At 40.3% G+C, this 13,774-nt stretch overlaps 1 protein-coding gene across 13 annotated transcripts in view; it reads left to right on the forward strand.

Annotated features, from left to right (window-relative positions):
- LOC147316365 (neurexin-1a) overlaps positions 1–13,774 on the forward strand; it is a 278,541-nt gene that overhangs the window by 125,558 nt on the left and 139,209 nt on the right. For 11 of the 13 annotated variants that reach the window (XM_086259802.1, XM_086259805.1, XM_086259812.1 and 8 more), the window contains 2 exons: positions 6,759–6,962; positions 9,366–9,392. In XM_086259802.1, the coding sequence (XP_086115928.1) occupies positions 6,759–6,962; positions 9,366–9,392 (231 nt within the window). The remainder of the gene's footprint in view (positions 1–6,758; positions 6,963–9,365; positions 9,393–13,774) is intronic. The other 2 variants (XM_086259808.1, XM_086259815.1) reach the window with 1 other exon arrangement.

Genomic DNA, 13,774 nt, shown 5'->3' on the forward strand with positions numbered 1-13,774 from the left:
GAGTGGCAGGTGACTGATGCACCACCGAGACACTGCTGGTCACGTCCACCATGCACACTTGCCTGTAAATTGGCTGTCTTCTGCAAACCATTTGCCTCATCAAACCACTCGCTCATGACCAGACCTGGTGCAGAATACTTATCCTTCTGTCCTCCAGAGAAGAGAAATAGGAGAAGTGAGTGTCACACCATGAAACTTTAGGCCTCTATGTCTGACTTACCCCTGATTCTGCAGGAATTTGTCTTTTTTTTATTTATAGCTGATCACTGAGAAATTAAAAGAACACTTTTTGTTCTGAACTTTCTGACTAGTGTTTAAAGTTGATAGGGTCGCAAATTATACTAAAAAAATGAATAGTCACATATTTGTCTGATAAAAAGCTATAATTGCTTGAACTTAGCCCTGAGAAAATCTTCCAGAACTGCCCTTAGTACTCTAAAGCAGATTCTTTTCTTCCTGTTTTAGTATTTTGCTGTATTTCTGCAGCTAGCTGAAAGCAACGGAGTACAAGAATTTTTTCTGTGCTATAAAATGTATGAAAAGAATTTCAGGTGTATCTTTAAGGAATTGTGAGATTAAACATTTCTGCATGATCAGCTTTAATTTGCTGATCTTTTTGATCAATGTACTTTCCTTTTATCCACACAGTGAGACTAAGCAAATACATTTTTCCAATTTATAGTTCTTTTATTAAGGAGAACTGCAATATTAAGAAATCATAGGATATTTCCATATTGGTTGAATGAATTCATAGCTATATACATATAATCATCACAGATTCTAACCTGAAGCAGTAGACTATATATTGGCGTGTTAAGGGATTTATATTGCAGCAGCATGCATAGTCATGAAATCTCAATGGTGCAATAGTAGCAAATGCATGAAAGCATTTAACATATGCATAATCAAGGCAAATGTCAAAGCATGTGACACTGTTATCACAGCGTGATGCATCTTCGCCGAAACAGGAACAGGTTCTCTCATCTGAAAAAAAAGAAAAAAATCCGCTGCGGTTGGAACGCACCACGTCCCACACAGTTACATGTGTCAGCTCCACACGTGCTTTTGCTATTCCTCTGTGCTGAAGTCACTTGCTTCATGAAACAGTATTACCAAAAGTAAAGGGATGTTGTATAGTTGGAACTCTGTTTAGTGTGTGTTTTAAACGGATCTATTGTGAAATGTAAAGTTATCTGAAGAGTCACAGCTTGTCTTTTTTAACCATAACTTGTATGTGGACAGTGCTTATCTGTTGTTTTCTCTCTAACCTCTACTTGTTAGTCTTCTTAGGGCAGATGCACCAAATGTTACGGTGATGCAACGCTTCTAGAACCAGTATAAACGTTTCTATGGTATTTTAAGAAGTGCAGCATCGATAGAAATGACACAAAGTGTGCCAGTTTTTGTAAAAAATAAAAAGTATCAGGAGCAACATGTTTCATCCAAGCCCCACCATTCAAAGGCTACATGGCAAAGGTTCCTGACCTGGTTCCTGTAGTTTTCTTGCTTTGGCTTTGTGATAAATGCTTCCAGTCCATAACGACTTAATTATGAACACTGTTTACACATTAAAACTGACTGGGAAATGAATAAGGCATCAGAAATTAGTCAAGTAGTCATAAGAAAATTTGGAGTAGTCATTTAAAAACCTTAATTTTGAAAGAAAAGGCAACTATATGTGTTTCTTTTAGTTTTTGTTTTTTATTCTTTTAATATTGACCCAGTCTTCTAGCAATCGTCTGACTCGGGAAGGCAATTTCTGGTGTGAGTCTTGCCACTGGAGTGGGGAGGGAGTAAGTTATTATGTCCACAAACCAACCACCCCCCACCCCCTGCCTTCCCACCTACATATACACACACACACACACACACACACACACACACACACACACACACACAAAACCTTGAGTATAAATGGATGACGCTGATTTATAACTCCAACTGCACTTTAGAGATGCTAATGATACTGATGGAAATCTGGCAAATGGCACAAAAACAAAATGATACAAAAGCACATGACACTGTTGTGAAATGAGGCTTGTTTAGTCACGAACGTCTTGAAGGTATGTGGCACGTGTTGCGAATGCAGTGTTTTAGTTAGTTCTGAGGCAGGAAATTAATATTTGATTTAAAAAAGGGAGCAAAAAAAGCAGAAATAAAATTTAGTGTAAAAGAAAATAATTCGATTTCCATATCTGATGAACGTGTCAGTGAGGCTTGTCTCCGCGCTACTTTGATTTTCCACATGTGCACGTCGGTTTTAGCTAATGAGTTGACAGGAATTAGGACACAGTACATGAGGGAGGTGGAGTGGGCAAGGGATACAGATCGTTTCTCTTCAGGAAGATAATTACTTATTCAGAGAGCGTTCTTGGGTCCAAAGATATAATCCAGCCTGACTTTGCTCTGAAAACAAAAACAAAAAGCTGAAACAGTTCCACATTAAGAGACTGCGTGTTGCAAAGATTTCCTCCACCGTGACCTTCTGTACTCTCTTTGAACACCAGAGCCGTGTTCTGGCGTCTCGGCTTCTCCGTCCAACTCTCATTTTCTGGCTGTCTCTGCACTTGTGTATGAGACAGGCATTAGCGAGAGTGTGAGTGGGAGCAGTGGTACAGAGGATGGGCTCTGGCGTGCTGCCAGCTGTTTTGAATGATCCAGATTGCCTCTGCACTGGTAGGATGAAGCAGGCACCAGCAGGCCGAGGAGCTGTCAAAAGAATTACCCCAGCTCTCACTTATCCATGCATGGTGTACCACCCGGTGGCAAAATACAGCTACTGCATATGGCAGAGGAGGAGGACGACGACAAGTAAAAGGAGCAAGAGGTGGATCTTCGGAACACAGCCACGGAGCTATTAGCCCTATTTTGAGACATTTTAATTAAGCAGACAAAGCAATTTTCCCCCCTTGCATCCCAAATGTCTTCCCCTTCATTGTTCCTCCAGTTGCTAATTAGCCCAAATATTAGTCTTGCAGTGTGAGGCTAAAACAGCCTCCCAGATGGTGTGGTAGGTGTGTTGTAGTACATGCACATATTCCCTAATGAGATTTGACATGCTGGATTCCAGCACTGACAGCACCTGCATCATTTCACAGTGGCTGCAGCTGAACGTGTGCTTCAACATACCCGCAATGGATAAGCTCGGTGCTGAAGATCAGTGTACAGATCGATACATGAGTCTGCTCATTGTACACCAGACATACCTAACAACTTGCTGATTTGCAGTGTAGAGGCTTTGCACTGTGCTTTTACCAATAGTGATGCTATTAGTTCAAAATATATATTTAAAAAAAACTGTATAAAATATAGCAGCCTTACAGCTTCAGGGTACTCTTAAGGGATATATCATTAAGTAGAGCCTTGAGTCTACTGCAGTATATTATTGCCAGCATGTACTAAAGGTGTCTAATACCTTGCTCCAGAGCATAGTGCACAACAATACAATGCATTAACTACTTATGTAAATTAGTGTAAATAAAGAAAAACTCTGTTCTTTGAGAACATTTATTGCTTTTCAGAGCATAAAGCCATTTGCCATCGGTCCAAAGCAAAAGCCAAGAGGTGCAGAATGCTATTGCATAATTGAGAAAAGCCCTTAAAGGAGAATATGGCTGAGCGTTAGCATTAAAGCATGTTTTAGCCGTGCCCTTTGACAGCACACTGTGTTAGTCACCATTCAGCACACTTGAATCTAGTCATAATTAGAGAGAACCGGTTGTCCCGCGCCCTTAAGCGATGGACATACATGTGTAGAAAAGTGAAAAACATGGAAGACGCGTGACTGTACGAGCGCTGGGGGTCCATTTTTTCGAGGAAAATGTTGAGGAATAGCTCTGGCTGAAAGATTTTGATAGCGCAGGATAGACCTTGAGAGATGAGCTAATTGTCCTAACATTCTCGACCGGCTGAAAGATTTTGATAGCGATTGAATGCAAAGCTGTACTACTTGTAGCTTCCATTTCATAATGCAAGAGCTGAAGTTGCATATTATCCCAATCTCAGCTGATCTATTTTCCATCTTCGCTCTCATTTCATAGCTCAGATAATGTTGCCGTATGGTCACAGGGCAGCAGATGTGAACCTGGCCCATGATGCTGCTTCCTCTCTGTGCATACACAGAACATTGTTTCCCTGTCTGAAGAAATCCACTCAGCTTGTAACTTGTTTCCACACTTTTAATAGCCAGTGTGTCTCTTTCGTGGATTGTCTATACTTGGGTTCAAAGACGGCTGCGGTGAAGAAGACATGAGCTGCCTTGAATTATTTATCATATCTCTGAGCCATTTCCTCCTGTTTATTATGGATGTTGAACACAAATTTTCCAAAAGCCTTTTGGCAGTTGTTTTCTGGCAATTTTTGAATTGGGTTGAGTCTGGTGCCCCGATACTGTGGGACATCACAATCCTGTGGCATGCAGCTGACAGCTCAGCCTTCCTGCAGAGTCTGCTCTCCTCGGGGGGAGAAAGCAGGAAGAACTGTGTGCCTGTCTGCCATTACCCCACCCCTTGTTAGTAGTACAGGCTTGTTTGTTACTTCTCTGAAAGTGCCCCAACGCCCCCTCAAATCGCTACTTGTTTTCTTGTGAAAATCAGAAAAGAATGTTGCATTGAGCTTTACAAGACAGAAAATGAATGCTTGGTTTAGTTTGGTATGCTCCATCTCCCCTCTGACAGCCTCCTGTTGGGTTGGCACAGACAGAAGCTCCGGCTTCAGTCCTCTCAATTTATTTTGATATTAAACATGGGAGTGCCATTAAAAATGACTCGGCTTGCAGGATTGGATTTTTGACAGGTCCTCACTTTGCATTAGGTAATGATTCCCTCACATGTCATCCTCCATTTTTTCCATATCTGTATTCTGGAGCTTTCTTATTTATGACATTTTAGATAGTCCCTTATATGAATTTCAGCAAAGGTGACATCTTGGATGAAATGCAATATTTACTCCAGCTGTGATTAATTTTATCCTCCTATCCAGTGTGGGGAAAAAAGCTGAAGATTATGCAGATGAGGGAAATGTGAAATGTCTTTCCTTTATAAGGGAGCTTGCATAGATTACATTTAGCAAATGATTCATTTTTCTTCACCCTTAAGGAGACACAATGCTTTACAATTTAAAGGAATATATTAACAAGTTCTCAGCATCATCGCTGCATGTGTTTATTCTTTAATGTGTTGTTTCGTGCAAGCATAATGGATCTTGTTTCAGAGCGAGGTGCTAATTCTTTAGTAAGAATTCTATACAGGTCAGCACTCTGAGCTGCCACTCATTGTGCAGCAGTAATACATTTTTGCCATGAACCTAAACAACAGACAGTTGCTGTTAATGGACACTACAAAGCATAATTAAACACTGAGGGGGACTTTTTTTTTTAAAGTTCAGATACTTTTCCTGCAAGTATCGGGACCAGGTGCAAGGTGGTATAACAGAGACACATTTTTCAAGTATTCGAGAAGCTTGAACAGTTGCTCCGCTTTTTCCCTGGCATTGGCTAACAGTTTCCAAATGTAGCTCTTTGCTTTAGCTGCCTGGCAGGGAGCAGACAGTTTAGCAGTGGGAGCTCGTTTGTCACACGCCCCTGTCATCTGCATCATACCCCAGGAGGGCGTGGAGAAATTGGATTTGGGTGAGGAATGTGACGGAGTTATCCCAGGGGATGGATGTGACATTGGCTCTGTGTGACGAGGAAGTGGTGATGAGGTGGTTTGTGTATACTGGTACCCTATCACCCACAACAGTCTCCATCTCCCGTCCCTCAGTCTCACCTTATATCTGTCTGGCTCAACTCTGCAGCTGCAGTAATGGCTTTGTTATTGGGTTATGGTTTAGTTACACTACCGGAAATGTTGTTACAACCTCCTGCCAGCGTTAAACAATCTCCCCAGCATTTCTCCAGACGGCCCGCTTAATGCTTTGAGTAAATGCAGTCACCCTGAGCAGAAGCTCAATATTCAAGGTCCATATACTATTACAATTCTGTCATCGTTTTTTCCCCTCGGTCAATACCAATTTCTCCTTTCATGGTTTGCCACTATTACATTGCAAATACAAAATACTTGTGGATGCCACTTGTTATGTAGGAGAACTTGGACTTTGAGTTTCTTTTATTTGTTTGTCACGAAGGCTTCATTTCACCTTGGACCGTGTTTTTTAAGCTTAATTATTATCCAAACATGTACTTGCCACTGACTCCGTGATCGAGTCCACCAGCTGAATTGGCACGGGGAAGACAGGAGTCAGTCTTTTGGAGAGAGTTTGGCTTGCTGTCAGCTGTAGTACACAGCAAAATGCGACGCCAGACTTTGACAAGTCTTTACACACTGCTTTTGGGTGACATATCTGGGCACATGCCATTTAACAGTCACTTACTCAGCAAGTTTTTATATTGTATTTATATTTCTAAGAGACTAATTCTAGGATTCATCAGCAGTCAAAATGACTCAGTGTTTCTGCTGTCTGTGAGGCAAGGTAGCTCTAAAAAACCAAAAAAGCTCCCGTCTAAGAAATAGACCCAGACACGCTGACCGTACTTGTCTCTGTTCTGTTGAGTTATATGCTGTATTCATTCCTCTTTTACATGACTGGATATTATTACATTTAATGCACTTGTTTCATCAAAACTGAAAGTCGCGACATTAAATAATATCCGCAATAAGGGCATCATTTTAAGCTGAGCTGACAGGCCCGGTCATTGCATTACCATAAAACTGTTACGGTCTATTTTACCAATCACATATCTTTTTTTCTCTCTGCAGAAGCGACCATCCTCAGCTACGATGGCAGCAAGTTTATGAAGGTCCAGCTACCGGTGGTGATGCACACGGAAGCTGAGGACGTGTCTTTGCGGTTCCGCTCCCAGCGAGCCTATGGCATCCTAATAGCCACCACATCTCGGGACTCTGCTGACGCTCTGCGAATTGAGTTGGAGAGCGGCCGCGTCCGGCTGACTGTCAACTTAGGTAATGCCTTGGATACACACGCTGCGGCAGATAAGTCAAATTAAGCTAGAAACCGCTTTTAAGGGAACATAGCCATATACATACTCCTGCTCTCCCACACACACTCGGAGCAATTGGTCTTCTTTTTATATATATATTGAATAGAAAGAGATGGTGTAAAGACTTTCAATGGCAAGACTCTGCGGCTCTTTGCTCACTGCCAGTCGAGCACACGGCCAGCAATGCCCAGCAGGGAATGCTCACTGCGTGTACCGTCAACACACTCAGATCATCTTAAAATGTGCAGCTTACAGTGCAGACACTGCTGTATTCTGTATTTCCAGTTATAATTCATACCAGGAAGCTAATAATTCTTCTGAGGATGGGGGCATTTATAATATTTAGTCATTGCCTAATGTGAAGCAGTCCTTATTTGGGGCCAATAAATACCCTGCACACTTGTTCTTTAATCACTTTATTTAGAAACACTTTTATCATTGTGGGAGGAATGCATGGTCGTGCATGAATATGCGGCTGTCTTAAATGAGTACAAAGAAAGACACCCTCCACCCCTTCCTCTCGCGTGCCTACAGCAAAAACGGAAAATTGAGGACAAATGAAAGAAACACATTTCGTTTTTTTGTGCGCGCGAGTGTGTGCACATGTGCTTATTTGCTCAGAATAGAATCCAATGATGCCTGTGAAAAGTTTGATATCTCTCAAACAGAGCCTCGGCGCACAAATGATAGCCATCTATTTCTCCTTTCCACTGGCTAAACAGAAATGGGCTCCCTAAGCGGAGCCGTTTAGCGGTGCATGCAAAGTAGACAGCCTGTGTCTGCTGTCAACCACAAGGAAGCATGTGTCCCACCATGGAAGACAACAGCGCCACACACTGACAGCGCTGACAAGTCATATTACTGCGACTACAAAAAGATGCCCTCTGATGAAAACAACAGGCTACGGAGTTTTGTTTTCTTTTGGATTATCTTTGACACATTTCAGGTTTTTTTTTTTTAGTTTGTCTGTCAGGTTCAGTCCTCTATGCCTGCCTTCCTTGTCCCTCCTTCAAAAAGCAGAGCATTCCCTGTAAGGGTAGGCTCGTGTTGGTCTCTGGCTGTTTGCGACCACTTTTCTGCTGCGGTTGACAACACATGACAAGCAGGGCCAAATGGGAAGCAGGGGAGGGAGTTCGATCTGGGTCACCTTTCTTAGAGCTCGACACAAACTTAGCCTTAAGAAAGAAAAGAGGCGAAGCAGAATTCAGGAACAGTAGTGGGAGTAGAGTAAGATTAGCTGGGTATTTAGTACAGGAACGCCAAGTGAAGTTGTCACAGTAGAATCAAGATAATTATTTCTTGTTACCGTCAAAGAAAACAGCTGTGTAGTGTAGACTAAAGAAGAGCATTTAGATATTTTACTTAATAAAAATGATCCACATCCCAATTTAAAATACTAAAATCAATACGGTGAAGAAGACTTCATTTAATATCCGCATCGAAAAATGCACTTATGCAGAATGGATGTTTTAAGTATGCTACCACATGAAATATGAATGTATGAATCGCATATACAGCACTAGAATAGAGTAATAGGGTAGAAATGAATCTGCTTTATATGATACAAGGAGGTTTTATATAACCTGACTAGATTTTTATTATCACTAAAATGTGCATGAAATAAAAAAAACATGTTAAATGGCTCTTAGTGGAATAGATGTTATTTTATTGTGTTATTATCATTAGTGCAACATCATTCAGCATCATAATATTGGCTAAGGTGGAGCTAATTTTACTTGCTTACTAAAAAGTGGAATATTTTGAAGTAGGGAAACGGGATACAAAAGTAAAGTATCTCAAACTGAGCTTAGGAAGCACTCGAGTACATATAATTAATGACTGTTTTTTCCCTGCTGTTGGAAAAATAAGAATACCATTTAATTTTGAATTTTAGCTTATTGATATTAGTTAACGATGTAACATTGATAAGTCATGTAACAAAGTAGCAAAAAGGGACAGTGCTTTAAAGTTGTCTTGCACGGGAGACACATGGGGAGAGAGTTGGTATACCTTCCAATTGGCCCTGCATGACCCTGACCAAAATCTGAGGCTCTCATAAGAAAATAATATTAAAAAAGAGAAAGAATTTATCTTGGTGTATGTAAAACATATTTCATAGATAAACATAGCACTGCCATGTAATTAAACATCAATTCTAATGGTTAGGTGAAAAATGTGTTCCTCTGAGAGGCCACACTGCAGCACTTTCACAAGTTTGCTGCGCATTAGATCACGTTTGAGAGCATCAGATGAAGGACAGTGTCCGTGTGTGTGTCCCCAGAGGGGTGGACTGTGTGCTTTAATGATGTCTGCAGCTGTAACGTTGAAAGATGAATTTATCTCTCATCTATTCTTCCCCATCTAGATTGTATCAGGATTAACTGTACCTCCAGTAAGTTACTGTTCACCTTTTCTCTTCTTCTTCTCTTAATTCTTAACTGTCCTTTCAGTCCCTAGAAGTGTTGTTTATAAACATGCTTGCTTTATATTTTGCAACTGTTAAAAAAAAAAAGTAGCTATGATGTTAAAAAACATACTGAAATCTGACTCGCCCCTTGCATTGACATTGTGTGTCATCATACCAAATTCCAGCTGTTGGAAAATAAGAAATTCCTGGAGAGATGGAGGGAGGCTTGAATTAATTACAAACCCAAATATAATAGTCAGCTGTGATTCTACACACTGGGTTGTTTCTAATTAATGAACCTTTTCACTCACTGACATAAAACACGAGGCAGGTATTTTGCACGATTTCTCAGTCTTCTTCTTGCTTTCCTTTTTTTCTTTCTTCTTCTGCGTTTCACGGCGGTTGCAAATTGATGAGGCCATTCAAAGCACAGAGGAAATACAGAGTGTGATTTTATTATTCTCATTAACCTGCCTCACAGAGCAGAAAGAAGGGGATGGAGAGGGAGGGAGAGAGAGCAGATCTTGTTTGTGGGATTCGCTTTGGATGTATGTGTGTGTTTGTGTATGTGTGCGCTTGAACAAAGAGGTTACATTGCAATATTTTGGGAGGTAAATATCCTTGACATTTATTATTCAGGAACAGCGATGAATTAATAATTACTTCTCTGGATCGTAATACACCTTTTTTTCCCTGTTTAATGACTCTGAAGTGGCAGACGCTCTTGGTATCGGCACATAACAACAGAAATACCCAAGTTTAAGCTCCATAACAGTGGGCTGGAGACTGCCACATACTGTATAGAAGGACAAACTGTTCTCTGAAACCAAGAGTGTTAGGTCTCTTTGTGTGTGTTTGTGTTTGTGTGTGTGTGCGTGTGTGTTACAGTAGCTGAAGGTCATTGACTGATGAAGAAGTGGAGACTTACACAACAAAACGCCTCTGCACAGAATCACATGATGTGACCTCTAGACATGTTTCTGTGAGCCAGCCCTTCTTAACACCTTTCTAAATGCTAAATAGCATTGTTTGTGCTTCTTCAATGCATCCCTTGTTTGTGTATGCAAATAAATAGCTCTAAGCTTTAATTCCCCCAATCCACTGCTTTAAAAGGTCATTCTTGGTTTAGTGCGAAGACATAATCATCAGCTGTTATGCTAATATTTGCGTTTTTGATTTATTTCTCTTTTTCCTCTCAGTCTGAAATATTCTTAACACTTTATTAATATTTATCAGTGTATTTATTTTAACATTGTAAATGCACAAATCTTTTGAGATCTATCCATCATGTAAAATTGAGCAGGGAAGGATAATCCTTTAAACTGTGGAACTGCTTAGTGCTAGAAAGTAAAGAGCCATATGGCAGGTAAAATGGTTAATGTAGTTGTTAGCTAAATAAATAATGTAAACTAAAGCATGTACAATGTTAATCTGAATTCATTTGGTTTTTTTTTATGTTCCCTATTCTTTTTAAAATAATAGTGCCATATGTGCAGATTAAAGCAATGCTTATATTGGCATATAAGCTGTAAATGTGCTTAAGCTTAGAAGAAAAGTAGTTTGATTTTGTTAATGTAACGTTATGCTAAAGGCAAAATGTTTGAGTAAAAGAAAAAGAACAAGACGGGGGACAGCAAGCCTTCCTTTAATAGAGCCAGACCTGATTGTGTCACAGGAAAATGTTTAATTGAAGTTCTTGGAAAGAACTTTGCTAAGCCAGTGCGTTTCCACTTATGAAGAGTTAGCATTTAATTCAAATTTTTTTTTTCGCTTGTTATTTTTGTCCCCTTTTTTTCTATGTTAATTAATGTGTCTTGTCAGGCGCTGCGGCTCCGGTCAGCTTAGTGGATGAAGAATTTCAACACCGACTCAAAGAACACATCACTGTCAATTAGGGACCTAGGCTCCCTGGGGCTGCCCAGAGCTGTCTGAAGAAAACACTGCCACTTCGACTTAAACAGTATTAACAGGCACTGAGTGACAACAAGCTGAAAATATGAACTAGAAATATCTTGTGACAGATTGGCTTTTTTGGTCTGTGAGTCCGCTCTTCTATTATTTATTAGCTTGGACTGCAGAAAAGTCACAGTTTAGACCAGGATATGGTGATGAGGGCACCTTAGCGTAATGTGATCATTCACTTCTGATCTTCTTTAGCAGCATTGCAAGGTACTTTTTCCTCTTGTTAGTCACAACGTTAGTCTTTGTTGTGGCTAATTTAATTTAAATGAGGAGATTGTTAAACACAGATGCGACACCTGTTTTCTTGTTAGAAATCATCATATGTTGGAGAGTGATGTAAGGGGAGCATGCATGCATGCATCCTGCATTCTCAGCCAAATGACTCGCACCAATTTCTGGCATCTACATTCAGAAAAGTAATCAAACTACTTCATTATAGCTCAGCTCTCATCTTACCATAAAGAATAGGAATTTCAACTAGAGTTTAATGATATTCACTTATATTTTATGCTCAGAAAGGTAAAAGGAGGTTATAAATCTGGCAACAAGTAAAGGCAGAGCTGTTCAGGAGGACTTTGGGAACAATAATAGTGTAAATGAATTAATCTGAAAATAAAAAGAGGGCTATATAAAATTACTGGAGTGCGTAGTGTAGTGTTTTCTAAGAAAAGCAACAAGCTTCACATTCTTATTAATTTATTCGTTGCAATATTCTTTAAATTAAGGAGCTAATTTTAATAAAGTTCTTGCAGGATTCTATAGCTTCTTAAATTAAGGGAAATAACTAACATCCTTTGAAATTAACAGTGTAATAGGGACTTTTCTGTCATGGGAGGAAGTACTTAATATGACATGATTAACCATGTCATTTATTGCTAAACAGTGCTAGTCTCAGTAACGTCGTGGCAATTTGAGCCTTTCAGTATTTAGCAGTTTAACATGAATTCGAAAACAAATCATTTATCATTTTAATAATGTTTCACCTCTGCTTGTACAAAAGCATTTTCACTGTAGCATTGTTGTTAATGCAGCAAAGTGGTTAGATAGCAGGTTCTGTAGCGAGGTATCCTGCTAAAGCTTTCCCTGTCGTGTTGATCTGGTTTTGATATCTCTGTTGATGGTAATCCGGTGTAGTGGCCTGCTGCTTGGTCAGTGACTTCCTCTTTCCCCCACCTATGTGAGTCACAGTGTCGGGGCATGCAGCACCAGTGTCCGAGCTGTCATCCAGCCTGCCAGAGCTGACTGACTGGATAATCACATCTTCTCATGCTGCCCTGTGCCACACTTCTTCACTGTTCCCTTGGGTCTAAAGTCAGTGAGGCAAGGAGAGATCACTGTAGATCCATCACTTTAGATAGATCACCGCCTGTGAGGGCACTAGAGAGCACTGACTGGACTAAAAGCCCCTTAATGTCTGGCCAGCAGCTGTTGGTTTGGACCACAGATTGTACTAAAGGCAGAAAACAAAACAGGTCCAGCAGTAGTAAATGCTATGTAGGATTGTGCTTTTTGATATGACTGACCTCTTTTCCTCTTGCCTTTCTTTTCTTCTTGGAGAGCAGCAAGAACAGAATGATAGAAGGCAAAGATCAAGCACGCTTTCAAGTCCAACTCCATCCCATTATTTCATATCTCTCCTTCTTAATCCCTCGCCGGTCGTCTGGTCTCAAGCCTGCCCCGGTGTTTGGTGCTTACAGAGCAGAACTGTGTCTCAGATTGAGTGTGTCCCAGTACTTTGGGACCCTCAGATTTGCATACACATTGCAATGGAGCTTTGAAGATTGCAGAAAAGCAGGAAATAAATAGCCATAAATGGTTCAGGCGAATGAACCTGGAACCCATCTGAAATGCACCGAGCAGTATAGGCAAGCTGTCCAGAGCCTAGGGGTTTTAATACCGTCACTGTGGCACAACCTCATTGGGCTATTTTTTTGGTTATGTGTGCCTGGCAGGGGAACATCAGAGCTGTATAGCAATTCAAGATGATCTAAGAAAGGCTGTATGAAAAAATAATATGCTGCCCTAGTTGGACCAATGTTGGAATTTCCTAATGGAGAAATGTATCCTGGAGAGACTTATTATTCTTCTGATAAGATCACAGAGATTTGGTGCAGTTTCTCTGATTTTAGCTCTCATTCTTAATCTCCCCTTGAGTTTCTGGCACAGGGGTTCTCTACAAACCCATTAATGACTGCAAGCAATAACACATATGACATGCTATCATATAATATGCTGATTTCAGGACTGGATGACAAAATAATCAGAATATTTAAAATGTTTAAGTGATATTATTAGTAAGCAACGTGTTTCTAAAGACAGGAAGATGTGTAAAATATACATTTTAAACAGAATTTCATGCACATGATGTTTCTAATAGATGGAAAGTCTGGATGTTGCATTCATAA

Source organism: Aulonocara sp. 'chitande type north' Nkhata Bay, linkage group LG13 (genome assembly GCF_057382095.1).
Source record: "Aulonocara sp. 'chitande type north' Nkhata Bay isolate Kocher_YH1m ecotype deep benthic linkage group LG13, A_spYH_male_GT1.1, whole genome shotgun sequence".
Classification (NCBI taxonomy): Eukaryota; Metazoa; Chordata; class Actinopteri; order Cichliformes; family Cichlidae; genus Aulonocara; species Aulonocara sp. 'chitande type north' Nkhata Bay.